This window comes from Lates calcarifer, linkage group LG15 (genome assembly GCF_001640805.2).
Source record: "Lates calcarifer isolate ASB-BC8 linkage group LG15, TLL_Latcal_v3, whole genome shotgun sequence".
Classification (NCBI taxonomy): domain Eukaryota; kingdom Metazoa; phylum Chordata; class Actinopteri; family Centropomidae; genus Lates; species Lates calcarifer.
The window spans coordinates 9824161-9850492 of record NC_066847.1 but is presented as its reverse complement, the minus strand read 5'-3'; the positions used below and the strand labels follow the sequence as shown (position 1 = coordinate 9850492).

The 26332-nt window shown below is 43.1% G+C and overlaps 1 protein-coding gene across 4 annotated transcripts in view; it reads left to right on the top strand.

Moving 5' to 3' along the window:
* Positions 1 to 26332, top strand: part of ddr1 (discoidin domain receptor tyrosine kinase 1) — a 38265-nt gene that overhangs the window by 4887 nt on the left and 7046 nt on the right. Inside the window, exons 2-14 of one of the 4 annotated variants that reach the window (XM_018672290.2) lie at positions 7807 to 7964; positions 10834 to 10936; positions 13860 to 13935; positions 14106 to 14258; positions 15009 to 15156; positions 16262 to 16373; positions 17362 to 17548; positions 20392 to 20641; positions 22087 to 22239; positions 22894 to 22953; positions 24131 to 24297; positions 24738 to 24945; positions 25987 to 26064. In XM_018672290.2, coding sequence (XP_018527806.1) covers positions 7847 to 7964; positions 10834 to 10936; positions 13860 to 13935; positions 14106 to 14258; positions 15009 to 15156; positions 16262 to 16373; positions 17362 to 17548; positions 20392 to 20641; positions 22087 to 22239; positions 22894 to 22953; positions 24131 to 24297; positions 24738 to 24945; positions 25987 to 26064 — 1813 coding nt within the window. In that variant the 5' untranslated portion in view covers positions 7807 to 7846. Of the gene's footprint in view, positions 1 to 7806; positions 7965 to 10833; positions 10937 to 13859; positions 13936 to 14105; positions 14259 to 15008; positions 15157 to 16261; positions 16374 to 17361; positions 17549 to 20391; positions 20642 to 22086; positions 22240 to 22893; positions 22954 to 24130; positions 24298 to 24737; positions 24946 to 25944; positions 26065 to 26332 lie in introns of all 4 variants that reach the window. The other 3 variants (XM_018672289.2, XM_018672291.2, XM_018672292.2) reach the window with 3 other exon arrangements.

The window sequence follows — 26332 nt, the reverse complement described above, 5'->3', positions numbered from 1 at the left end:
GGTGGGTCTGTCTTTCCCTCAGAGGGGTTTTAGAGGGGCACATTAGCATCAGGAAACAGTTGTGTGATGTGTAATTTACCTCTTTTCAGGAGGCTTTTTTCTGCCAAGAGGGAGGAGGAGGACTGCAAATGTGATAGAGGTATCAGCCTGCGCCCGAGGCTTTTAACAGAGATGGATTTTGTGTGTGTGTCTGTGTGTGTGTGTGTGTGTTTACATGTATGGCTGAGATTTTAGCAAAGCCCAGACTTTATTTTAATCAGGTCACCACAAATTTTGGATCCTAATTTGTTTTTTTGCAAGTGATTTTTTTGTTTGCTTGCTGCAGTAGCTAAACATCAAACAGCTCATAGATGCCAGAAAAGATTTTCTCTCTGCTCAGCTGTCATTCATTAGAAATGAGACGAAGACATCTGTTAGAGGGCTGTTCTAGGCCAGACTGTTTTTCTCACTTTGACTCAAAATGCTGAGTCTCGTTGAACTCATTCCTGTTTGACTTGATCTCTCTCTCTCTGCTTTTTCACCCTGCTCCGTTCTGTTTCTCTCTGGGCCATCCCTCTTTCCCTCCATCCCTCTTTTCCCTTCTCTCTGTTTCAATAGCTGCTCGCTAGATGAATAATTCTCACCGTCCTGTGGGCAAAGAGTCGCCTTTGTCCCACGCTTGCTCTGTCAGTCTCTTAGTTCAAATACTGGAGGGAATTTTCCTCAACCGTGGCATTCTTCTGTCGGTCTGTCTGCCTGTGTGTGTGTCTGTCTGCGGCCGTTTTCTCTCTGCCCATTGTGAGAGTAGCACTGTGCTGTCACATGCCTCTCCTTTCTCCTTTCACCTCATCCTCCCCTCTGCCTCTCACTTGTTCTCTGACAGGTGGCATCGAGACTGTGCAAATTGAATTCAGGGAATTGGGCTGCAGTTTGCCATTGCACCACAGCCTTGAAAGGGCCTCAGCATCAAAACTAGAAGCAGAGATGCACACAGTACACTCAGCTGCCATGCTGTCATATTAACATGATAATGCTACCACATACCTGCTAGATTCTCATTATGATTTTCACACCCACGCTTCAACTAAGGTCAAACTCTGAATTAATCTCTCCTCACTGCAGCCGTGAAGCCGTTAACTTGGGTTCACTTTTAGCATAGGAGAGAAAGGTCTTTCAGTAATTTACTCTCACCAGAAAGTGAAATGGCACTCCTTTCATTCCAGTTGAATTATACAGTGAAAGAAAAAGAGCAGAGGACAGTTTAACTACATGTACTGACATGTATGAAGCTTCAAGCCCTGAGAACCAAAACAGTGTTCCAGTTACTGTCAGTCAAACCTGGTTTCCCAAAAGAAATTAGAACAAACTCTCTTCTAGTGTTTTTCCTTTGCATGCACAGGAACGAGGACTTGACTCTTTGATTCACACATTGCAGCTAATAAACAGCCGACTCTGTGTAGCTCGTGTTGATTGCCAGAGGTGCTAATAAGGCCTTCACTTTTTGTTATGCTCTCTGTTTGTCTTATTTCAGCTTTCACAGAACACCATCTTTTGATTTATTGTAGTTTACTCTTTGTTGTTGTACATATGGTGAAGGCAGTCCACCTATTTCTTGGGCGTGTGTTGTTGCTGTTCATGTCTGATCAGGCTTCTTTCCTTTTGATTGCTTCTGCAGATGCCATAATATTGTAGCACTACCGGCACCTGCTCTGTATGAAAAGTGCCCTGAGATAACTTCTGTTATGTTTCGGTGCTATATAAATAAAACTGAATATTGTATTTGTGCTGCAGGCCTGCAGCTACATCAACAAGTTTCTACTTGGTTGCTGCTTTGTGTTTTTATTTGTAGCTCACTTATTCTTGTGAAGATTGGCAGAAAACAAACCGGCAAACTTCACCTTTTTGCAAACATTTCACAAACTTTTGATTGGCACAAAGGCTGGACAGATCAGCTGTCAAAAATTAACATTACCAGGAACAATATGAGCAATATACAAGCAACATTGCTTTAAGAGCACAGAGACACTGTGATTCTGGATGAACTGTATTCTCCAGAAAGCCAATTAGACAAATGGACCTAGTTTGTGAAGGCAAGACCCCAATTTTTACCATTATTGTAATGTAGCATTTGTAACATTCAGCCTGTTTAAAGCTTTTAATGAGGATGAACCAGGAAACAGAACCTATTACTGGATTTTAGAGGCTGATACAAAAATCCATATTTGAGAGTTTAAAGAGTCTGATAAAGACACACTGGCTGGTTGATTCTAAACTCGACCAGAAACCACTGAACAGTATCTACAACAAACATGTACAATATAACCTGACACAGCCTCCCCCTCTCTGGCCGTAGACACAGAAAAGTTCCCACCTCCACCAGACTTTTGTTACTTATTGTTTTTGGTTTAGTGCTACCCTGTGCTTTTGAAGGCACTGTGATCTTGGATACATGGATATTTTGTGTATTTACAAATTTAATCTAGTATAGATGTGTGTGTTTTTTGGCTGTAATGTTTGCCACCTCCACAAATGAAGCTCCCACCAGAAGAATAAAACTCTTTTGGCTTTTGTGTTTCTCAGTCAACCCATCACGCAACAGCCAACAACAAAAAAATAACAAACCAAAAGAAATTGTTATTCTGGCTTCAAGCTTGGTCTTTGTCCTCACACTTACAAATAAACTTGTGTGGCTGCTGTTGATGAAGGCATTCTTCACTTGCCAGACCAGCCTGTGGTAATCAGTCACCATTTGTCTCTGTCCGACATGCAGATATGCTGAGCAATGCTGCAACTGGTATGGACTGAGGGGCCAAGTGGACCTGGCGCCAAGTATAAAGTAGACAGCGAGAAGGGAAAAGATGGAAGTTTCACTGCTTAGTTATGATTTATTTCTGCGTTGTGTAGCCGCATGCTAATGAACCTGACATTGTTACATTCATTTTTTTACCTGCTTGTGCACTACTTGCACTGGTTCATGGTCTCTGCTAAACTATCACCAGTGTTAGCTTGTGAATTAGATTTGTTATATGCTGTGTTGTTGAGCAGCTTTGCTTTATGATACTTCACTGATGTGCCTGTGACACCAGAAAAAGTGTGTTTTGAATTGGGTATTTTTTGTGAACGCTGAGCTGTCTTAATGAGTCATTTGATGTTAAGAACAAGTAAAGTATTCCTGGAAACATGCTTTCATTTTTACAATCCCCTTACCGTGCTGTTTTCACCGTGATTCACCCCCTCCTGAAGTCATCTTTCGGTTAGATGCTGCACTTTCTCCTTTTCTTGTTGCTGCCGTTTAATTTGTTTTTCTGACTCGTCCGCTGTTGCTGTCTTTTCCGTCAACTCTTATTACCTTGTTAAAGTGACTCATCCCCACTTCCCTCGTTCTTCCTCAACCTGTGGTCAGACTAAGTAAAATCAGATTCCTTCCTCATGACTGGAACTTCCTTGTATAGATGAATATTGTGACACACAGCTGTACAATTTGATGACCAGTGTATGACCAACACTATGAGCAACAAAAGGGCACAACACCAACATCCACTGTTACTGCAGGGAATTATTAGAAGTGCACTGTCTGTGTTTTCAGAGTAAATGTCTCCAGCCTGCCTGCAGTTTACATCCAAACTAGCTGAGGGAGGTTGTGGTTGTTTCCCTGCTTAGAGTGAAGAAAATATTACACTGAGTGATATTTTAATATTTAACCAAAGTAAGCTGAAGGCAATTCTTTCAAGATATGGAAAAAAAAGAACCCCCTGACAGATTTGTGCAGCCAAACAGCTTATGTCTGCCCTTGGAGTGGAGTCTTCAGTAAAAACAAGGAAACAGTGGCCCTGCAGGGATCAGCACTTCACTCACACCATCTCTGAGTCACACAGGAACAAGGCTGTTTGTACAAGAGCCATCATATGACCTTGTTTCTCACCCTTCAAAGTGTTGTGAAGATTGAAGATTAATTCGCTCTTCCTTCTCTCCAGGACACAGAGGGTAGTAGCGCGTACAATCTCACCAGCTTCCTCACACGCTGACGGAAATCCAAAACAAAGAGCTCACTACTCCCGTCTCCCCTGCGGCCATTAGTCATGTCTAACTGAGGCGGCGTGTTACTCTATCTGGCCACGGTTACAGACTTCACACATGGTCTATGTATGGAACAAAGATGTTAAAGAATCAAGGCTCAAAAGTGTTGAATGTTGCAAATCATATGCATTACTACATTATTGCTGATTTCCCCAAAACAAGCAGCACATTTTTCGACAAGTAATCAACATGTGGTCATGCAAATGAGAGCAAGGGCTGTTTTTAGCATGCAGGCGGTGTGGCTCAAGGTCCAGACTGAAATATCTCAATGACCACTGGATGTATTGTCATGAAATTTCATACAGACATTCAGAGGATGAATTGTAATGACTTTGGTGATTCCCTGATTTCTCCTGTAGAGCGAGCATGAGGTTGACATTAATGGTTTTGAGAGAAATACCTCAACTGTTATTGGATGAATTGCCGTGAAATGTTCCCCATAATCTTTGGTTTTATTCATTTATGACCAGATACTTGCAAAACCACTGACATTCCCATCAGCCTCAGCTGTACTCTGAACTGTGTTTAATCCTGATTAGCAAATGTTAGCATGCTAACACACATGGTAAACTGCTAAACATCAGCATGTACTCATTGTGAACAAGTTAGCATGTTTACATTAGCATTTAGCTCAAAGCACTGCTGTGCCTAGCATGGCTGTTTTCCATGCATAGTCTATCACAGCAAACATGATGATATCAGTAGCAGTAAACAAGAAGAAGAGAGAATGGACTGTTCTACAACTCTCATTCAATGACAATTGATTTTAAAATTGGCTGCTAAGAATCGTGGCATTCAGATTGTTTGTTATGCAAAACCAAAACAAAATCGGAAATGGAATAATAAGCAAACATCGCTGCTGTAAAATGCATAGATGTCAATTTGCTAAGGTTGCTTCTCAGCAACTTGAATGTTGATCATGTAACTGTGACAGAAACAAATGGACTAAATATTGGCTATGATTGATTACCTCTCTTAAGTTTCAAGCCTCTGCAAGCTGATTTTTATATTGCACTGACACACTGTAACTAATGGCTGCCTAGAAGGTAGAAATCACCCCCCAAAAAAGCCTATATGTTTAGATATGCTTTAGAAAATGGTCAGCAGTGATGTAAAGCATACAACGTTTGCAGTTAATGAGCTAAAAAATGCAGAACCACCTGAGCAATCCTTTAGGTCACTGCTGACATTTGGACTGGCTTTATTATACAACTGGAAAGAATAACGAATGCTAACATTTGCTTCCAGCACGAGGGGCCTCTCTAGAAAAGACGCTAACCAGTGCCAAGGCAGTCTTGCCATTTTTTTCACTGAAGCAATCTAATTATAGAGACTCTGGCAAGCTATCTATAATGATGCAATGGTCGCTAACTAAAAAAGTTCTCTTGTAAGTCTCTCTGCTCTCGACTCGATCTCTCTTGTCGGTTGTGTTTCGTTCTGTGGGACAGAAACAGCAGCTGCTCATAAGTATTCATTAGTCCTGCTCGTGGATTAGCTGAGACAAAATGTGAGAGTGTAGATTGGGCTCCACACTGTGCTGCCTCCTCCAGAACACAGCGGGCCCTTCTCTCTCTCTCTCCATGAGCACTAACCACAGCTGTTTGACAACACTTGACTTTTCCAACAACAATGTTCTCAGATGGCTGTGGCCACTTTTGTTCCTGCTCGCCGAAACACTTGTCTGGCTTTCTTCCCCTGTTCATAACGTCTTTCTGCAGCATGTAAGATAAAAGCTTGTTCCCGCTTTTTCCCTTTTATTGACGAGACAGTGATGAGAAGCTGTCGAGGATAATGTTTGTTGACACGGCGGTGGTTGTTATGGTGATTGCCTTGGATTTGCGGCCGCAGTCATCAGATTCTCAGCTCTGATTTTGCACACGCAGCTTAGTCCAGTAAGCTCCATACTTTACCATTTTGTCATCTGGCATATGCGCGCACATACTTACTCATTTGGACGACTTGTGTGTTTTTCTGCAAAGGAAAAAAAAAGATGTGAGCCTCTCTTTCTCTCTCTGTTTCTCTCCCCACTTGGAACACATGCACCATGGATCGGTTGCGTTGTGTCTCCCATTCAGGACAGCTGCACTGGCTGGCTCTCCCTGAGATCTCCTCTGTGCCTGCATACGCACCCCATGTACCCATGCATACACACACACACACACACACTGTGAGGCCATAAGTCACCCTCTCTACACCGCCTCCCTCCTCCCAAATACACATATGCACATGTACCCATGTCATCGCTGCTCTTGTTCCACCCGTCTCCGCCCTGAGCTAACTCTAATATTCACTCTGTTTCTATACATTCTATCTCCCTGCCTCCCCGCACTAACCCACCCCACCCCCACCCTCTTCCCCTCGGCTCTCCGATCTTCTGTCACTACAGCTGTGTGTCAGCTGTCGGCCTGTCCAAGACTAGTCAGAGATGAAGCCGAAACACAGAGGGTCTACAGGGAAGACGGCCTGGACCCTCTGTCTCTCCCAGCTGTCACTCCCACTTCAGACTTCCACTTATCATGAGGTTTCTTTCCTCCCTCTCCCTCCACAACTGGAAGTCTTCCTCACACACATTCAAAAGTAAAATATGCACAAGGGATAGAGCTCTGAAATGTGCTTATTTTTTTCTTTGATTCACATTCGATTGGTAAAATTATGTTGGTGTTGTCAGACAAAAAGCACAAAATACTGTTGTAAAAGCACTCAGTTGAGAGTTTGTTATATACTAGCTGAAACTAATGCAGTCTATAGCAGACTTGCAGTAAACTCATAAGGGCTATAATGATCAGTATTTGTTGACATGTTCCCTTTTGTATTGATGAGGAAAACTAAATAAACTAAATATTTAATAATACCTATACTTATAAATAATACCTCTCCATATTTTCCAACACCATGAACTGCTGCCTCTGAAATGATCATTTACTGCAGGACTGTTTTAGTAGACTGCATTAGTTTTAGCTAGGTGTATTTAATAAACTGACATGGCTCTTTAAAGTCATTCAAAAAATGTCTGTGATGTGGTGTTATGAGCGAGTATGATTTACTTTACGCTACACTAGCACAGACCACGTTTGCGTGCCCATTTACTCAAAATACTTTAATATCTGTCCTTCTGTTCTCTCGCACTCATTGGTTTTCATTTCTCCAGTCTTACGGCTTCAGCTGTTTGTTATTTATTCCAAACAAGCATCTCCAACCGGGTGCTCCAGATATGCTCCCTCATATTAAGAGAAAGTAGGTTTGAAATCACTAATTTGGAGAAATGATTGGTATTTCAAATACAGAAGAAATAAAATGATCTGGGAGTAAATGGGGCTGGCTAATTATACCATCTTCAATTACCAAGCTGTTTGTACCCTTTCTAAAGGCAGCAAAGTGTTATTGTATCACGGCATTCTGCTGCCAGAGAGAAAAACAAATTAGTGAGTGAAAGTGGCCTTTGTTATATGGCTTTGTGCTTGCTCCTCTGGGGTCTGGTCCATTCCTGAGCTCTGCACGCAAAACGTTGAGATACAAATGGCTGTGAGACATGCTACGTGCCTTGGACTAGAAGAACTTGATTGAGAGAGTTGAGTTATTGATGGAGATGATGAGTGTGTGAGCTCAGCAGCCTCAGGCTAGAGCTGTATGTGTATGTGTTAATGTATACGTACGTGTGAAGATTAAAATCATTTGTGGTCTGATAACAGTTGGCACAGACAAGAATCCTAATGTGGATCTAAGCCTAAATATTTCTCTCTCTCCACCCAGGTATGCCTGTGGTCATCAGTGTGTCACCGGACAGGTAACCATGTGTGTTGCTGCTGTCATGGCCTTGCCTTTACTGCGGCTGTTTCCTGTCACTGTCGTCACAGTCCTGGTGGCACTGGTGTCATCTTCAGAGGAACATGAGTGGCACTTTAACCCAGGTAGGATGTCAAATACATACATGCAACAGAGAGAACATCTTTTTCTTTGACTGTTGTTTTTCACCCAAAAAACTGCCACTTTTGAAACAGCTTGGCACATTTCAAGGTTTATTTTATTCCAACAAGCTCAGACATGGTTGCATTTTTAAACCCCTCGCCTCCTTCCTCCCCTCTCCTCTTCCTGTCCATGGGCGGTGCACTCGCCTGCCCCGCTGCTCCGACATTCTCCTCACATTCTCAGATCAGTAAGGCTCATTCTCCGTCCGCTATCAACAGGCTATCCTGTGTCCTCTCCCTGTCTGCCAGCCAGTCGTGTGTAATAGGAGAATGAGATAGCTGCCTCCCCCACCCCCTCCACCCTCACCCCCTGGCTCGTCAAGACCGCTAATGCACAGGCAGCTCATGAAAGTGTCAGTCAAAATGTCGGGGAAGGGAGCGCATGAGGGGTTGGTGAATGTAAGCCAACCAGGTGTAACCAGAGGAGACTTGTTTGCATTGCGGTCAACCTTGTGACTGCAGCAGCTAGACTGTGAATGAGAGTAAGGCTGCAACCACTGACTATTGTTCTAATTATACTCTGATTCTGCAGTCTACAAATAATTTCCAATAGCTCAAGGAGACGTCTTGAAAATGGTTTGTTTTGTCCGATAAACAGCTCAAAACTCAAATATATTCAATTTGTGATGTTGGAAAAAAACAGCAGAAAACAGCAAATCCTCACTCAAACTTCAACAAGTGAATATTTGATGTTTTTGCTTTACAAATTACTTGAATGACAGATCCACATTAGAGCTTACACAACAGCTGATCACCTAATTGATCAGGTGATTGACAACACATTTATTGATGGTAGAGTTATCTCCAAATGCTGTTGTGCTGTCTCCATGGCACTGGTCCAGACTGAAATATCTCAAGTGTCAGATGGATAGTTGTGGAGCTCTTGGAGCGTTAGGATGAATTGTAATAACTTTGTTGACTTTTCATTCAGCGCCATCATCAGGTCAACATTTGAGCTCCCTCAGTTGTGACCAAATATCTGTGAAAGAAACAACATGCTCATCAAGCTCAGCTATACTTTGTGTTTACTGCTAATCAACTTCAATGATGAACATGGTAAACGTCATACTGCTGCTGTGCATAGCCTAACAGAGCAACTAGCAGGGCTAGACTCTTGTAGCAAAAACTCATTTCAGCTTCTCAGTTGTGAGGATTTGTTTTGTTTCTGTATCTAATGTGACTGTAAACTGAATATTTTAGGGTTAAAACAAGTGAATTGAAGGCGTCATCTTGGACTCAAAGATTTGTGATCGAGAATTTTGTGATTTTTCATTTTATGGCCAAGTGATTAAGTGTTTAATTAAAAAAAAAAGGTTACTGCTCAATTAATCTATAATAGACATAATCATTAGTTGCTGCCCTAATTCAAATAGTTGTGGATTAATTGTTTATTGAATAACCATTTGATTTATGGACCATTCATGTCTGCGATAAATGAAACTAGGATTTGTAGTGAGCTCAATGGAAAAGAAACATTTATAGCTAGATGAACAGACTGTGGCACAACACATAAACACAGACACCCACACATTTTGTCTTGTATAAAGAACTGAATCAAGTTGGGCAGTGTGAGCAGGAAGGTTTAGTGTGTGGGCTAATGTTTTATGAAAAATGACAAAAGAGACGGTGAAAGCAGAGGACACTGAGGGGGACGGAGACAGAGAAAGATTGCAGATGGCAGTGTGTTGACTGGCAATGTGTGATGATGATGATGATGATGTAATGAAATGGGCACCTGTCCGCAGGGCGTGGATGAATTGTGTATGTGTACGTGTGAACTGTGTGTATGTGTGTGTGTGCGAACGTGTGTGTCTGCTGCACCCATTGGGGTTTTTAGGGTTTGTCATGCAGCCCAACATTCCTGTCCACTGACTCATTGACAGAAACTGAGTTAGACGCCCCCCCACCTCCACCCCCGCCTCTTTCTGTCACCCTCAGCCTCCATATCACTGTCAGTACCCCTTTCCACTTTATCACTACCCAAAGCCTCTCACCTCCCCCTCCACCTCCACTGCCTCCTCCTCCTCATGACTGACTTCAGAGTGGATAGCTGAGTTGTTGGGTAATCCCTGCCTGGGACCATGCTATCTGGATCATTTGATAATGCTGCCGCTGGAGCAGAGTCAGCGCAGATATCCGAGACCTGTCTGCATTCTTGAGTTCGCCCTTCATTTCTTTCTCCCTTTTGTTCTTTCCCTGCAAATCCCCAGGCAGCAGTAACCCGAACAGGGGCTGTGCAGGGTCGCTGCAGTCCTGAGGAGGTGGCTTTGAGCAGGATGGAGAGCTAGTTAGAGAGAGAAATGAACCAGAGGAACCAGAAAGGTGTAGCCTCAGAGGAGACCGGTTATAGCGTCTCACAGGGCCACACTGTATAAAATGAGCTCGCACTTTGAGATGCACATGGGTATTAATGACTGTCTTTGATGACAGGACAAAGGGGACTTACTGGAATAAGTGATGCAACACTCTGCCATTATGTTTTACAAGAACTCATTAGTACAGACGAATCCCGAGAGTTCTGTAACAAATAACAGTGAACTGAAACAATTTATTGTAGAGTTTGGTACTTTTTCTCTCTCCTCTCAGTGTCTGTGTGGTTATTAAGCATGAAGTCCGGAAGTTTTCACAAAGATGACATAACAGCATTATGCTCCGTGACCAATGATGGCTGCTGACACTCTAATGGAAATATTAAGTTTCCCCTGGACATGTGCTTCATACGAATGAGAATGTTACTCATGTCTTTATCCGGCCTCTGTCTCTCTCTTCTCTCTTTCTCTCTCCTGTCTTTCCCTCAATCTTTCCCCTACAGCTCAGTGTCGTTACGCCCTCGGGATGGAGGATGGAACCATCCCAGACTCTGACATCACTGCCTCCAGCGCCTGGTCAGACTCCACTGAGGCCAAACATGGAAGGTAGGAAGATGTGTTCGTGTGTGTGCGCGCGTGTGTGTGTGTGTGTGTGTGCAGGGTGGAAAGTATCTGATTACATTACTCTCAATACCGTAATCAAGTATCTGTACTAAAACGGTAATTTAAGAGTAACTTAACACAAGGCTGTGGAGCAGTGTTTCACTGCTTTTACTCAGCATCACTGATTGGTCTGTTGCACCTGTAACCACACCCACTAGTGATGTCATAGTGCACCGACACACCCTGGAGTACACTTCAACATAACTGCAGCAAGGTGAGAAGTTAAACCACTGAAGGCTGACAAAAACTGAAGATTTTCAGCTGATGATAAATAGCTAGTCGAGCTTAGTTGCTGTGGAAAGTTAAGAACTGCAGAGCCTGCAGTTTTGTTACAATTAATATGATTTTTCATTTAAAGGACAATAGCAGTGTGGTGCACATTTTTGCTGACCATTTTTGGATGTGGCCCGTGCAGTAATAGATTTCAGAAATTCTATTTCCCATAAAATAATTTTTTATCCTGGCAGCCAATAGTTTGTTGTTGTGAGATAATGCAGTGCAGACTGCACACGTAATGTCAGTGTAACGTTGTCGTAAATTAATTCAGACGTGATGTTCGCTGCAATGGATTTCATAACTCAAAGTTTCAGGAGTGTGCTAATTGGTTTTCACACCATATAAAAATGAAAGGAAACCAAAAGATGCCTGGAACATTAGAAAAGTTTTCCACAGTTCTAAAACAGAGCAATAATGATAAGCTTCAATGTAAAGTGTATATTATCTTGTCTTTGAGAAAGCTTCTTACAAAGCAAACATAATCACCACTTTGAGTACCTGCCCTGAATGGGATGATTGGTTGCTGCTTGATAGGGCATATTTAATTGCCTGGTTCCAGACCTTTGAATTGCCATCCACATCTCCAGTCTGTTCAGCAGTTCATATTTAATGAATGAAATGTAATTTGGTCTGATTATCAGGCTGCATTATCAGTGTTTTGCATTAAAGCAGTAAAGGTCACAATGTCACATTGGCCATTTCACATAACTCGTAACTGAGTCAGAGTGGCCTTTAAAAGAGCTGCTGCTGTACATCAACTCACTGTGCTTCAATGCAAGTGATTAAATCAAGCAACAGTACTTTTACAGAAATAAGATTTTCTGGTGCTCATACACATATCACCATGGACTGATGTGTTTGTCTGCATGACTTTTTTTTCAGCGTGTTGGCACCACGCTAAAGTAATTTGTCAGAAGTCTATTAGATTATGATAGAAGATGATAGTGTGTGTCTTTGTAAAAGCCACTAATTATATTACCACCTTGTCTGTCTGGCAGCGAGGTCAGATTCATGAGAGGCAAGCTAGGCCTGCAACATGCTACAGCCACGTGTACGAGCATTCGCAGGCTAGTGTGTGAGTGTATGAGTGTGTGTGTGTTTTTATTCATTTGTCTCCATTGGTTCAACTGTTTGGCTGGGTCTCTTGGCTGAGTGTCTAACCATGTGGAAATGATTATTAGACTGAGCTCTTTTTAAGATACATCAGGGAGACACTGAGAGAGAAAGAGAGAAAACAGAGAAAGCTGTGGACGTTTTTTTTAAAAAAAGAAAACAAGTGAGAGGTGGATCGCCGCTGTGGTGCGCTGACAGCTGGAGAGAAATTAATTTGAAAACAGGGTTTGAGGGAGTGTGTTGTGTTAAGGGAGGGATTGAGGGATGCAGAGCTGGTAGGGTTTTTTTAAGGCTGTTATTACTCCAGGGCAGTGAAATATCAGCACGTTGGTGAGGGAGTGATGAAAAGATGGAGGGAATGAGAACAAGGGGAGAGGAAAGAATTGCTGGCTGGTATTTAGTTAGAGAGCAAAAGACAGACAGAGAGAAATAGGAGCAAAATGAGGTACTTGGCAAAGCAGTGTGCTGTAATGTTAATCCTGCTGGCTGGTGCACCTTGGGCTGAACTCTGTCCAGCCACATTCCTCCTTCCTCCCTTCTCATCCTCTTCTCCCGCCGCCTCCCTCCATCGCAGGACACTTTGTGGAGCTCTGATGTGCTGATATCATCTCGCGGTTTCCGGCTGCATGATCTCACCCATCAAGTGGAGAACAGGATTGAGCGCCACTGTCAGTGTGACCGAGTTGATATAGTGATTTGTTTTGGCGGTCTGAGCAGCAGCTTTTATTTTGAGAGAAGCCCCACAGCGGTCAGAGCGTGGTTGTGGCCTGGCGTCTGTTCCAAAGCTCCTCAAACGAGCTGATCCAACATCACACACACACACACACAGCCAAGTCTGTGGTCTTCATGTGGCCAATATGTGGTGGTAGCATGTACTTTTCTTCTCAGGCTGGATTGAAGAAGGTCATACTGAGTGAAAATCTTTTTAGTGGTGCATGTGTGTGGTCGTGGCGAGCCTGAGGAGCTGTGAGTAAAGACCCTGACGTGCTACACCAGACCCTTGTTGTGAGGTTTGAAGAATGTGGAAGAGCTAGTAATTTTCACTCTGCTCTTTTCCTCTCCTTTTCTCTCTTCATGAGCCTCCATTTGTTTTCTGTATTTTCCATCTGTCCCTCTCTTTCTCTCTATCACCTACTGTGTGTGTTTAGCCACAGCCAGGTTTCTGTGTCTCTGCTCTTCTCTGTTTCACACAACATTGACCCATTTATATGTGAATATTTGGCTGCTGTAGAATCCAATATGTATGGTGGTAGAGGAGAATCAGGCTGTTTGTATTGAATTCTCAGTTGTACCTCTGTGTGCTGCCGGCACTGTGGGTTTTGATGTACGCAGTCAGTCTTGTTGTGGGGTGTGTTTTTATCTTGTAGGACTGGGATTTAGTGAACTTTCTCAGTTGTGTTTTTCTTTTCTAAAAATGTTTTGTTTTTCTCATTTTGTTATCTTACATTAAAAACCTTTCTCTCTCTGTTTATCTCAGGTTGAGTACTGGAGAGGGGGATGGAGCATGGTGTCCTGCTGGAGCTGTTTTCCCCAGTGGATCAGAATACCTTCAGGTTTGACACTCAGTTTAATCTGCTCTTGATTTGTCGTTACAATTAGTGCTGGGTCCGACTGCTGCATTTTAAAGCTCGACAATTGTGTGCTTACGACCACAGCTAATGCTTACAAGCTAACACGTTGTATCTGCCCTACCTTTTGATAATGTATTATCTGTCTCCTGTAGATTGACCTGCGCAAACTCCACTTCCTGGCTCTGGTTGGTACCCAGGGTCGCCATGCCGATGGACACGGGCAGGAGTTTGCTCGCAGTTATCGACTCCGCTATTCTCGAGACGGAGTGAAATGGATCACCTGGAAAGATCGCTGGGGCCAGGAAGTAAGTAGAACTTTTTTTCATTTTGTTATTTACAACAGAGTTGGAGCTTACTGTCTCTTCATGTGTGTACACAAATGAAAGATAGTGACAGTTTGAATGTTATTAAATGAGCTTGGAGGGAATCAACCTAATGAAAATACAGTCTCCATTACTGAGGAAATGGCTCATTATCCTGTAGTTGTCAGTTCTAACCACAAATGGCTGTATTATTCATCAGAATTTGATTTGTTTATTAGTTATTTAGAAGTGGAGCAGTTTGGACATGAGCCAGCTAAACTTTGTGTCGTAACATTTCTGTTCAGACAGCAGAGGCAGCCTTCGGTTTTTGGGTTTTTCAGTACCATGCAATGAAAGCCTTACCTTGTGCCGGTAGAAGCAAATCTTTTTGTGCTTCAGTTCTGCACCGTCTTTTGCAATGCTAAGAATTACACCCTTTGTTTTTTCTTTTCAGTCAGTATTTTAGAACATTGCCATACAACAGATACTCAGAAATTGCAAACCATATCTAAAGGCTGCTCTGACAAAAACTGTCCCTGAAGCTCTCACTCTAAAATCAGTCCTTCTTCACGCCTTTGTGTGTTAAAGAAATAGTTCAGACAGTTCATTTGAGCTCTTCTTAACAACACACACACACACACACACACACTGAATAAAAAGTCAGAGCCTTCAGGCGAGATTCAGTCAGCCCTGCAGATAACAGGGGAGACGAGCGATGTACTGTGATTGAATATTTGTACTTCTCTCCCCCAGGTGGTGTCAGGTAATGAGAACACCTACGATATTGTGCTGAAAGATTTGGGTCCTCCTATCGTGGCCCGCATGGTGCGCTTCTACCCCCTGGCTGACCGGGTTATGAGTGTTTGCCTTCGAGTAGAGCTCTATGGTTGTGTATGGGATGGTAAGTATCTGTTTCTGTTCTTGCTTTTGTGGTTTCTTTAGTATTTGTTTGGTCTGTATTCTGTGGCTTGCGCTCCACAGCTTTATATATCAGATCACTTTTCACACGGTGAAGGTAATTAGTTCACTATCTTCCTATACTTACTCCTTTATCAAATGGAATGGGGTTTTGTTAGACGGTAATGATTTCCAGTGTGTGTTTTTGCCATACATCCCATGCATCGATTTGAGGCATTGCATCAAATTTACAGCCTCTGTGGGGTTTGCCCGGATAAAAGAAGCCACACAGTGATAAACGATGTTGGTCTCCACGTTTCCTGAAGCACAGCACCGACTAACTGAGTATTTATGACTGACTCACCTCCCCTCCTGCCCCATCCACCTCCTTCACACAGCGTCGGGCTCCCTGTAAATCAGAGCTTGTCGTCAAGGCTAAAAACCCCAGTTCACTGGTCCCTGTCCTCGGGGAGATGGTCTCTAAAATATGCTCTCATGTGGAGTCTGAGGCAGCGCAGCTCAGTTCGTCAGCCCAGCCAGAGATTACATGGCATCCACAGAATGTCAAGTTTTACGTACTTTCAGTCTCTCATATCTTTTCGTATCAGATCGTTTGGCGGCGCAGTGTCTTTCCTGTGTTTATTGCTTTTCATTCAGTATGGACCCGTCTGACCCCCATGCACCCTCACACAGGTACACGAGTGGATACCCCATGGAATCGTGTACAAACAGAACGTACTGCACACATACTGTAAATCCTATGTGAAGCATTGTTTATTATGGATAGAGGAACAGCGAGCTGAAGTCTGTGTTGCTGACGTCACCTTTGTTCTCAGGGACTGGGCTGATTAGCTGTGTAGAGGCTTAAGTTTCACTGCTTAATGGTGGCTCTGGCTGCACAGGCCTGAGCACCGGACCTGTACGTTTGTTTTACTACTTATAAAGCAGCTGTTCCCCCCACAGCATTGATTACCGCTGAAAGCTGGCTCATTCTGTTTCACATGCAGCTTGTACATGTCTGTCTCTTCAATGGGAGTCTACAAAAAGCTTGTCTTGTTTCAACAATCACGTGACTAATATTAGATATTTTTCATCCCTATGTCACTCAGATGGATTGAAGGCTTACACAGCTCCAGTGGGTCATGTCATGCACCTGTCTGGCCCGTCTGGCATGCCTGTCTACCTTAACGACTCCACCTACGATGGGAGCACTGAGCAAGGGTAAGATATTCAGCCGCTTTAGGCTTCTTTACCATTTTCATTCTTATGTATGAGTGAGCATCTCATTTCCATAGATTCCCATAAACTGCTACTTTTGGATTTTCTTGGATATACAGACACTATTTGGTTATTTTTACTTATTTAATGTATTTATATCAGGGACTACATATTTGTCAAGAAAAGAAAAGATGCATTGTTTAAGATTTAGCTACGAGTTAATTTCCATCTGCAGTCTCTGAGCAGGTGAAGGAAACAATAAAACACAGAGCCTTACAAATAAGGCAACATCCAATTCATAACCATGCAGACATACACTCACACACACATATACACAAACACACAATAGCATATAGATATCAAAATATTACATACATATATACCCAAGGTTATGAAAGCAGCCTTGGCTGTAAATTGCAACACAGCTCTGGCAAACATGATGGCCATAAAGATTCATAAGCATTGCAGCACAACGTGGAGTAAAATGTGTCTCGATCAATGGAATTCCAAAACTTCTCCGCAGCACTCATCACATCTGCTAGCACTGAAGAAGGGTCTTAGCCAAAATCCTTTCTTGAAAATTTACTCTGGTGTGCGCTAATCGAATGGGAATGACATTATATTTTTTTTTCAGTTGCTCAGGGATTTGAGGCGTGTTTCCTGGCTGTAATGTTTTGGCAGCCAGCAAAGGAGGGTGAACTAGGAATTTTAGGGGGGGGGGGCAGGGCAGGGCAGGGCCCATGTGGGCTGTGTGGTTAATGGGGCTGAAATGTTTTGCTAGCAGGTGAGCTAACACTTTTGATGTAATCCAGACATATTAGAAGCATATGTGTGTGTGACGGAGAGAGGAAAAACACTGTGTTGGTGGTGTGTGTGTGTGTGTGTGTTTATATATGTATATAAGCTTATTTATTTATTTGTTGTTTATTTGCTGTCCAGCATTATTTTTGCACAGAGCCACATGTTAACTCGAACAGTGCTGTGTGTACAGGATGCAGTTTGGAGGCCTGGGTCAGCTGTGCGACGGTGTCCTGGGAGGAGATGATTTCATACAGACCAAGGAGCTGAGGGTGTGGCCCGGGTACGACTACCTGGGCTGGAGCCGGGAAGCCCTCGGGCAAGGCAGCGTGGACATCGAATTCCACTTTGAGAAACCACGAGTCTTCCATAACATGCAGGTTGGTGGTGAATGTTGTGTTTGAATGCGAATATGGGTTATGTAGGACCTTGTTATCCCACTGGAATCTCAGAGAGCATTGAGCCGCTTGTACAGCAGAGATCGTGGTTAAAAGCCTCAGTTCCCTGTCTGTATCTTCAGGGAAACCATCCTTCTGAAATTTAGATTTTTAGGCAGGAGATTATGCTAAATCTACATAATGTACAAGTTTTATGCACATTCAGACTTTTATCTAGTTCCATATCTGATCTTACAGCAGCACAGTGTCTCTCCTGTGTTGCTATGTGTAAATGAATGTGAGGGTTATGCAGAACATTCTTATCCCATTGGAATCTCTTTTTTTCCAGCACAGCAACTCAAGAACTGCACACAGGGTCTCCCTGTAGCCTCATGGTTAAGACACATACTGTACATTATGACTGCAATGTCCCACATTCAGTTTCAGCCGGGAGCCTCAGTTACATGTCATACATTGCATCCTAATTCACCATGTTTCCTGTCTGTATGTAAACGGTCAATGGCAAAAGTGCCAAAAAAACTGCCATCAAACAAAAAAACAGTACACAAAGCAAATATTCTTCATTGATCACTTGTTCCCCCTTTTAGCCTAAATGATGTGATTGGATTTTAGAACACCTTGATGCATAAATCTGCATATAAAAACACATTTTTAAAAAACTTTTCTAACTCTTAATGTTTTAAAATGAAGGGATCCCATAACTTAATCCCCTGTGTTGTGGAAAAACAATTTAGATGACAAAGAGCTATTTGTTAATTAATACATTCATTTGGTTAATTAATTATCTCATTAGCACAAGACAAGCATGTCATTGTGATTATGGCAGGACATTAGGCTGATTGTTTCTTTTTGTAGCTGATGAAATTCCTCAGACATGCCTGTAGCTCCAACCAGCGGAACCTCTCAAATGAACTTGCAACGGCAGAGTTTTGTTTGTTTACCTCTTTTTTTTTTTTTTTAAAAAACTACAATAACTTTAATCTGCCGTCTCATCAGAAAGCAGCATTTTGACTGGAATAGCTTTGCAGCCATTTAATTAGTTTTAATGTGCCATTGTTTATCATGGGACAGTGCGTCTGAGCTCGGCTCCTTGGGTGCCACCGAGTTGCATCACAGTCTGTTTGTGTGTCTGTGTGGCTTTTGGGGTTAGTTCGTGGAGCAACGGGAGGGGATAATAATATGAAGCAACCCAGTTTGAGTTATAACTGTGTTGTCTCGTTGGACGTGGGTTGGAATGTCGGTTTGGGTGGGATTCACCCTATACATGTGTATACTGAACAGCATGAATCCCCAGTTAGTGTTATAAAATGACAAGTAATCTTTTGGAGGTCTGGTTTTGACTGAGATCCAAACGTTCTGTATGTTTCCCCTCCATGTTTTCTTTTCTTTACATATTCATTATTATTCTAGCCTTTCTCAGTTACCTTTTAAAATCTCTCCCTGCGGAATTCCGAGTGTTTTTCCTACACTGATCCTGTTTTTCCTGCCATCTCCCCAGTGGTTTTCCCACACTAACCTCAGCCGACATACGCCGTTAACTCTGGCTTGGCAGAGCGGATATGTCAGACGCACAGGTCAAATAAATAAAGAGTGGGAACCTGAACCTAATTCTGGCTCGACTTGTCTCTGCAGGTCAGAGTCCCTTAACCTGCGTCTAATTGCTCCCTTAAAGGGAAATCTGTTCTTTGACCCTTTGTCAGTCGTAACCTGCACTTCCTACAGGACTTTTAACAGATACACTCGGGACACACTCTGATCTGCCTTTGTAAAAGATCCAGTTCTGTCCTTTGGGAATTTATGCAGAACTTTTCTTTGTGAGCGCATGTGGAAGATGAGGCAACTAAACATAAAGATCAGAGGGAATTCATAATGTAGGTTAGATTTATGATGAAATGGGCGAAACATAATGAATGCAGTGTTATGCTCTCAAATTAAGCTTTGTGCAGGTCACTGGAGCTGTATTCCCTAAAGGAGTAGTGAATTACCTTGGTTCTGTTGACTTATTAGACCCCCACCACCAATAACAACACACCCCATTTTGTCCCTTTCCAGATAGAATCAATTACACGTCAACTTGGCATCTGGTGCAGCTGTTGTTCCTTGTGTTGTCTTGTGTGTGTGTGTGTGTGTGTGCATGCGTGCACATTAACATGTGGATTATGTTAGAGTGGCTGGCCCTGCCATTAAGTGTTAAGGTTAATAGCTAACCTGTCAAAGCACCCCTTGCACCTCCCTCTTCTCCCTTAGAGGGAGAAAAATCTCCCACCATCTCCTCCTTAATTTTCTCTCTTAGATCTATAGTTTTGACCCCTCACTCGCTCATCTTCCTCCATCTCCTCTCCTCAAGCTCTTCTCTCCTTCTTCCAGCCACAATGACGCCTCATATATTAGATCAGCTTTTATAGATACCTCTCTCTTTGGCCTTTCCCTGCTTGTAAAAACAGGGGCGATAGAGCCTCTGCCCTCCTCTATCAGTCTTCTGTCATACACTTTCTCTTCTTCCATCCTTTCTCTTCTCTCCTGTGCTCTAGTTTTGTTCATTTGTAGTCTTGCTCAGCAAAGCTCAAGTTGTGCCAAACCAATTACGGCTGAACAGGATGATAACGTGTCATTAATTTTGTGTGCTAATTGAATCTCTCCCCCTTCCACAAATAATAAATGATTAAGGTCCTGATTTTTCCCAGAGGTTTCCAGATGTTTGCACAGAGGTCTAGCTAATTCAGATGTGTAGATTGTTTTCTAACTGATTACACCTCTTCTCTCCTTCATCTGTCCTTGTTCTTTTCTCTTTTTTACACCCTCACACACTTATCTCCTTCCTCTAGGTGCACAGTAACAACCGCCACACTCAGGGCGTGCGAGTCTTCAGCAAAGTGGAGTGTCTTTTTAAGCCCGGCATCCTCCAGCCCTGGTCCTCTCCCACCCTCACCCTGCCTGTGCCCCTAGAGGATCTGAAGGACCCTTCCTCAAGACCCATCTCCCTCCCACTGGGAGGCCGGCCGGCTCAGATCCTCCGCTGCAAATTCTACTTTGCTGATCGCTGGCTGCTCATCAGCGAGATATCCTTCCTCTCTGGTAGGAAACTGAACTGAACTTTTTTTTCAAATGTGAGATATGTGTTTCTATATATCCCTGGCAGACAGTTTTTCTTCTATAGGGGCTTTGCTCTTGCTTCACAGATATCCTAGCAACTGTGTCTGGCGCTGTCTTGGAGGTCCAGTAGAGATTTGACTTCACCTAAACAATAACTTAATATAGACAGCAGCAACAGAAAAAGAGAAGTAAAGTAAGACGACTGAAGTGAAGTGAGCTAGATTTGTTTCCAGACATATCGTGACCCTCTCCAGATAGATATTCATTTAATTAAGGCATCAGCATTTTTTCCACACAAGAATCTTATCTAGTCACTGGCAGGGGTTCAACAGAATCTCAATGCTGTATTTTACTAAACACAATTTTTACCCATCTGCCCATCGAAAGGTGTAAATAAACTGACCTGCTGCAAACATTGATGTTGTGTCAGTTATTCTTTCTGTTCTCCTAATGAATTTTAAAGTTTATCAGATCCAGGATCAGAAAGAGTTTACTGGAAAAATGCCTGTTTTTCCTCCATCTGCCGTTTTGTCCTCACTATCTTCCTGTTTACAGGCTTAAGCGCACTACTGCATTCAATAGAAATGGGGTTTCGATATCTTCTGTGAAGATAGGATTTGTGCCTATCTGATTGGAAGTCAGATAGAGGACTCCTCTGTTGCTCTCCAGCTGAGATTGCTGTGACTAATTAAACTGTCCTCTGTACTCAAAAACACTGTCAGTTGTAGGCTGATAAGAATCAGCAAAGTGCTCGGTAATCACACTGCTCTCAGGTAGCTGAAATGGCTTGACCCCCACAGTGGTCTGGTTGCTGGACTCCAGCCAGACTGGTGATAAATGTCACACCAGTACCCTGGCCTGGTTCACCATCCTGGACTACAAATTGGAGTCTACACAGCGAAAATTACCAAATCATGCGGGCGCATGGCCTTATATTGGCCTGAGCTGACTCACAGTTATTTATTTAATGAATTTCAAATGTTTTTAATATTGGTTCATAATGTGTATCTCAGATTGTGCCAGGGGGTTTGTTTCTGTGTCAAGCTTGCTCATATTTTTTCCCAGAGCAGAGCCACACTCCCAAAGTAAAATACATACTGCTGCAATAAATGATTAAAACATTAATATGAGTGTAGAAGTTTATAATAAAAACAGCAGTGGTTAGTTGGCCACTTAACAATGGTTACTCAGCTAACACATTAGTGAATAAACAACAAATCGGTTCCCACTCAAAAACAACATAATCGTTTCTCCTGAAGTGAATAGTCTCTCTGGAAACACAAGCAGCTGTTACCACAACCACTGTTTCCCAAGAGCTGAGGACTACCAGACAGTGTGTTGTGGAATATGAAAACCGCGTAAACATAAAACTTGATTGCTTTTCATAAAATTGTCTCCCTGTCTCTTTTCTTTTTCTCCTCATCCAGAGCCATACGAGGAGGATGTCACAGAACCTGATTTGCTTCCTCCTAATCCTCCCAATTTTCCTGCCATCAATTCCTCTCCTCCTCCCGTAAACCACACCTCCCCCTCTCCCACATCGAGCCACAGCTCCTCCAACACCACCGCTGGCCCCTCTGGTGAGTCCCGCTCTTCCCCGCTTCCTCTTTATCATCCCGCTCTCCACCCCTACATCTTCTTGTCTTTACTGTCCCTTCTCCCCCGGCCATCCTTCTCTCCGTTGTCCCCCCTTTCATCGCCCACCACGCTCTCCCCTGCCTCTCTTAATTCCCCTGATCTCTCTCTCATCACCTCTTGTCTCTGTGCCTGTCGTCCTTCTCTGCGGTTGTGATGAGTATGAGCATGTTGGCAGTGTGTCCAAGCCATGTGTCTAAAGCAGAGCCAAAGGCAGGCAGTGCCAGAGGAGGCCCATGTCTGACTTGTCTCCCTCTTTATCACGAACTCTGAAATCCGTTGGCTTCAAGCCAACATTCGCTGAACCTAAGTAAATGCCGGATGCTTATCTTACAGATTTCATTGTACTTGAAGGGCAGGAGAGATCTGGCTTAAAAATTAAAGGTCAAATGTTTCAGCTCATAATTCTCGCAATTTTTTTCTTCTTGGTCTGGCTAAAAAGTTGGTGAGAACTTTTAGGGATTTTCATTTTGATGGATGAAAAGCCAAATTAGCCAAAAATCTGCTATCCATGATTTCCTCTCCTCATCACTCTCCTCTGAGTCTTCACCGCCTCTCTTCTCACGCATTCCTCCTTTGTCCATCCCTCACCCCTCCAGAAACCCCCACCACCATCACCACCTTCATGACGGACACCACTGGTAACTGGACGCTGTCAGGTGAGAGAGAGCCAAAAAAAAAAAAAAGAGAGAGAGAGAGAGGATGAACTGAGGGAGGGGAGCTTGTTCCATCCACTCTGGCCCTTTTCCAGCATCTTAAAACTGTCCCACTGCTCAGCAGAGAGTATGAAGTATAATGGAGGAGGGATTACAGGGGCAGGCTTTGGCACTGGGCTGTGTCCCCTGGGTTTGGAGATATACAGCTGTAGGAAAAACACTAACAGAGCTATACTACATTATATTTATGTACAATAACAACTTGGCTTCCTGTGGTCTCACAAACGGCATGGTTTTTTTTGTTTGTTTTTGTTTTTGTTTTTTTTCTGGGGAACTGGCTCTGTTCTACACAGCTAAACAATAACAGGGTTTTTAAAAAGCTGGAAATGGTTTTCTGTGGCGTGTATGCTGCTTTGTCCTTGTTACTGGCTCTGGTTGAACAGCTTTGTTTGGGTTTATTTATTACCGGCATGCATGGTGTTTAACTGACAGGGAGAGGGAGAGAGAGAGAGGGGATGGCGTGTCTTCTTTTGTAACAATGCAGCGTGTAAACCTTTCCCTTGTAAATGTATGAGTGTGCACTTGCAGATGTATATTTGTGTATATGTGTTATGTGCACACATGGACATAAAAGCACCATGTGCTGTACGTGTGCCTGATTTTCTTTTTAACTGAGCTGTTTTTTCCACCATTTATTCTGTTAAAGTGGTTTTAAGTTTACACGAAGCTACACTGAGGATAAAAAATAACATGTCACACTTGACCTTCAGAGAAGAAATAAACTGGTTCTGATTAATAGTTGACTACAAAGCTGTTGAGAAGCAAAACAGTGTTCACATTCTGTTCTCAAAGCAGCAGGCTCTGAGAATCCCTGTGGTATGAGCAGACATACTGGATGCATACTCACACAGACAATCCCCATCAGATGCTTAGTAAGCCTGATGAAACTATTCTGTATGACCGTGGCGAGAGCGTGACTGCACTGACGGAGCTAATGCTCAGACTGAACAGTACCATAACTCATGCCAACATCTAGTCATACCCACAGATAGACACTATTGCTCAACGCTCTATACACATCACATCAGACTGATAAACACCTGCAGGTTTCAGGCAGTCAAGCACATACACATACATGGAAACACCTAACATTTCATCCTGTATTTTAATTCTTCTCAAGGGCCAGAATTCGCTGCTGTTACTCCCAGAGCGGGCCTTCCTGTAGCCAAGGATGACAGCAGTAATACGGCTATTCTGATTGGATGCTTGGTGGGCATCATCCTTCTGCTGCTGGCTGTGATAGCTGTCATTCTATGGAGACAGTACTGGAAAAAGATACTGGGCAAGGTGAGTCAAAGCTGAGGTGACATGCAGTTTTTTAGGTAAATTTTTAAGCACCCACTCGTATTTACCTAAAAAATAAAAAATACAAACTGCTTTTCCAGAAACCATGTCCAAGTTAGTCACTGTTGCAGCTTCATCTGCTACTTTCTACAGACCAAGTAGTCCTATTTGAGAAAATGGTTTCTTATGTAATTAGGCTGAACTACCCCTTTAACTGAGTTTAAATGATTGATAGCAAGCTGAGATAATAACTGTCAGTCTTTTGGCAGAGTACCACTGTATCTCCATCTGGATGTGTCGTGGGAATCCTTTTACATTTACTTCTAATTGTTCAAAGATTAGAGGCTGTTTCCCCATTATGATCGCCATCTGCTTTAGGGATTCAAATGGTGCATTTACTGTATATTACCTGTGTATTCAAGTGAATCCCCTGTCTTTCCAAGGCCCAGGGTAGCCTGTCCAGTGATGAGCTGCGGGTCCACCTGTCGGTCCCCTCGGACAATGTGGTCATCAACAACACACACAGCTACTCGAGTCGCTACCAGCGCATCCACACTTTCCCTGACGACCGTGACCATGACAGGGAGGGAGAGGGCGAGTACCAGGAGCCCAGTGCTTTGCTCCGGCCGAGGGATCACAGAGACAGCACAGGTGAGTGGTGGAGGTGGAGTGCATTCATAGATATGTTTGATACCTGCAGGGTCTGTTTTTTTTGTTGTAGCTAAGTGGTTCAGTCAAAAAAAGAAAAATCACATTTAGCTTATTAGTAATGTGACAGAGAACATGAGTGGCTAACATGCCATATGCTAAATACATGGTGACTGAGACTGATCTACAGCCAACCACGCACAATTGGCATGGAGTCAGTAGAAAACTTTCCAGATGTACAGAATTGAAATTTGTGTTTGTGGTTTATACAGATTGCTTCATTTGTGTGCCTCTGTCTGTGCTTTTGCAACCTCTGCTGATAATATCAATAAGCAAACTCATTTGGAAAGGGGAAACAGCAGGAGGTGAAAAAAATGCGGCATGCACATAAAGAAAACACTGGTATTACAGTGTGTTTCACCACACCAAACAAAAGTAAATCAAACCAAACACCCCACAAGGGAGGAGATGCACAGCACAGAGGGGGCACAAAAGAGCTATTGTTCTGGGGAAAGGGAAGAAAAAGAAAAGAGGGAGGAGAAAAAGAGGAGTAAAGAAAGAAGAGGCATTCCTTCACTTGCATTGCACCACAGGAGGTCTGCATGCCGTCTTTACTGGGCGCCTGTGTGAGTTTGAAATAACATGAGTAACAGAAACATTATTTCATCCACTGGTTCTTGTTATGTTTGGTTGTGGCCTGAGTGATGTTAACTTTGCCTGTTCTTGCTCTGCTCTTCTGTTCTGTGCTTCATGTGTCCATGCAACCCCCACCACCTCCCCCTGTGTAATAATGGATATGCTAACATTGTCATGCTAATGGTTGTTATTGTGTTTTGTCGTGTGTGTGTGTGTGTGTGTGTGTGTTTTATTTTTTATTTTTTTTGGTCTCACGTGTCACTTTGTATCATGTGTATGATCCACATCACGTTGCCCGCGTGTGTGCACCCCACCTCGTCTTGTATGTGTTTGTGTGTGTGTGTTTATGTGTGTGTGCCCTCCCAGCCTTGCTGTTAAACAACCCAGCCTATCACCTGCTCCTGTCAGATCACAGAAAAGGCTCGAGACCCCTAGTCGTCCCCAGCACCAGTCAGGCTCAGGAAAAGAGCCTCAATGTGCCCCAGGGTAAGACACCTTGGACTAGGCCAACACAGTGTTAGAGGGGCCCCTGCCTCACTACCCACCTGCTTTGTAACTATCCTGGGTTTGGACATTAGGAGTGCACTTACAGTCAACTCTAGAGAAAAAATGCGTATGATTAGTTTATTTTGCATGTGTCTGACCTTCATCATTCCACTTGTTACTCACATAATTAGTCACTCTCATTCACTCACCACTCAAAATGACTCATGCTTTGTTTGAAGGTACAGTTTGGTATTTGGGGAATTGTACG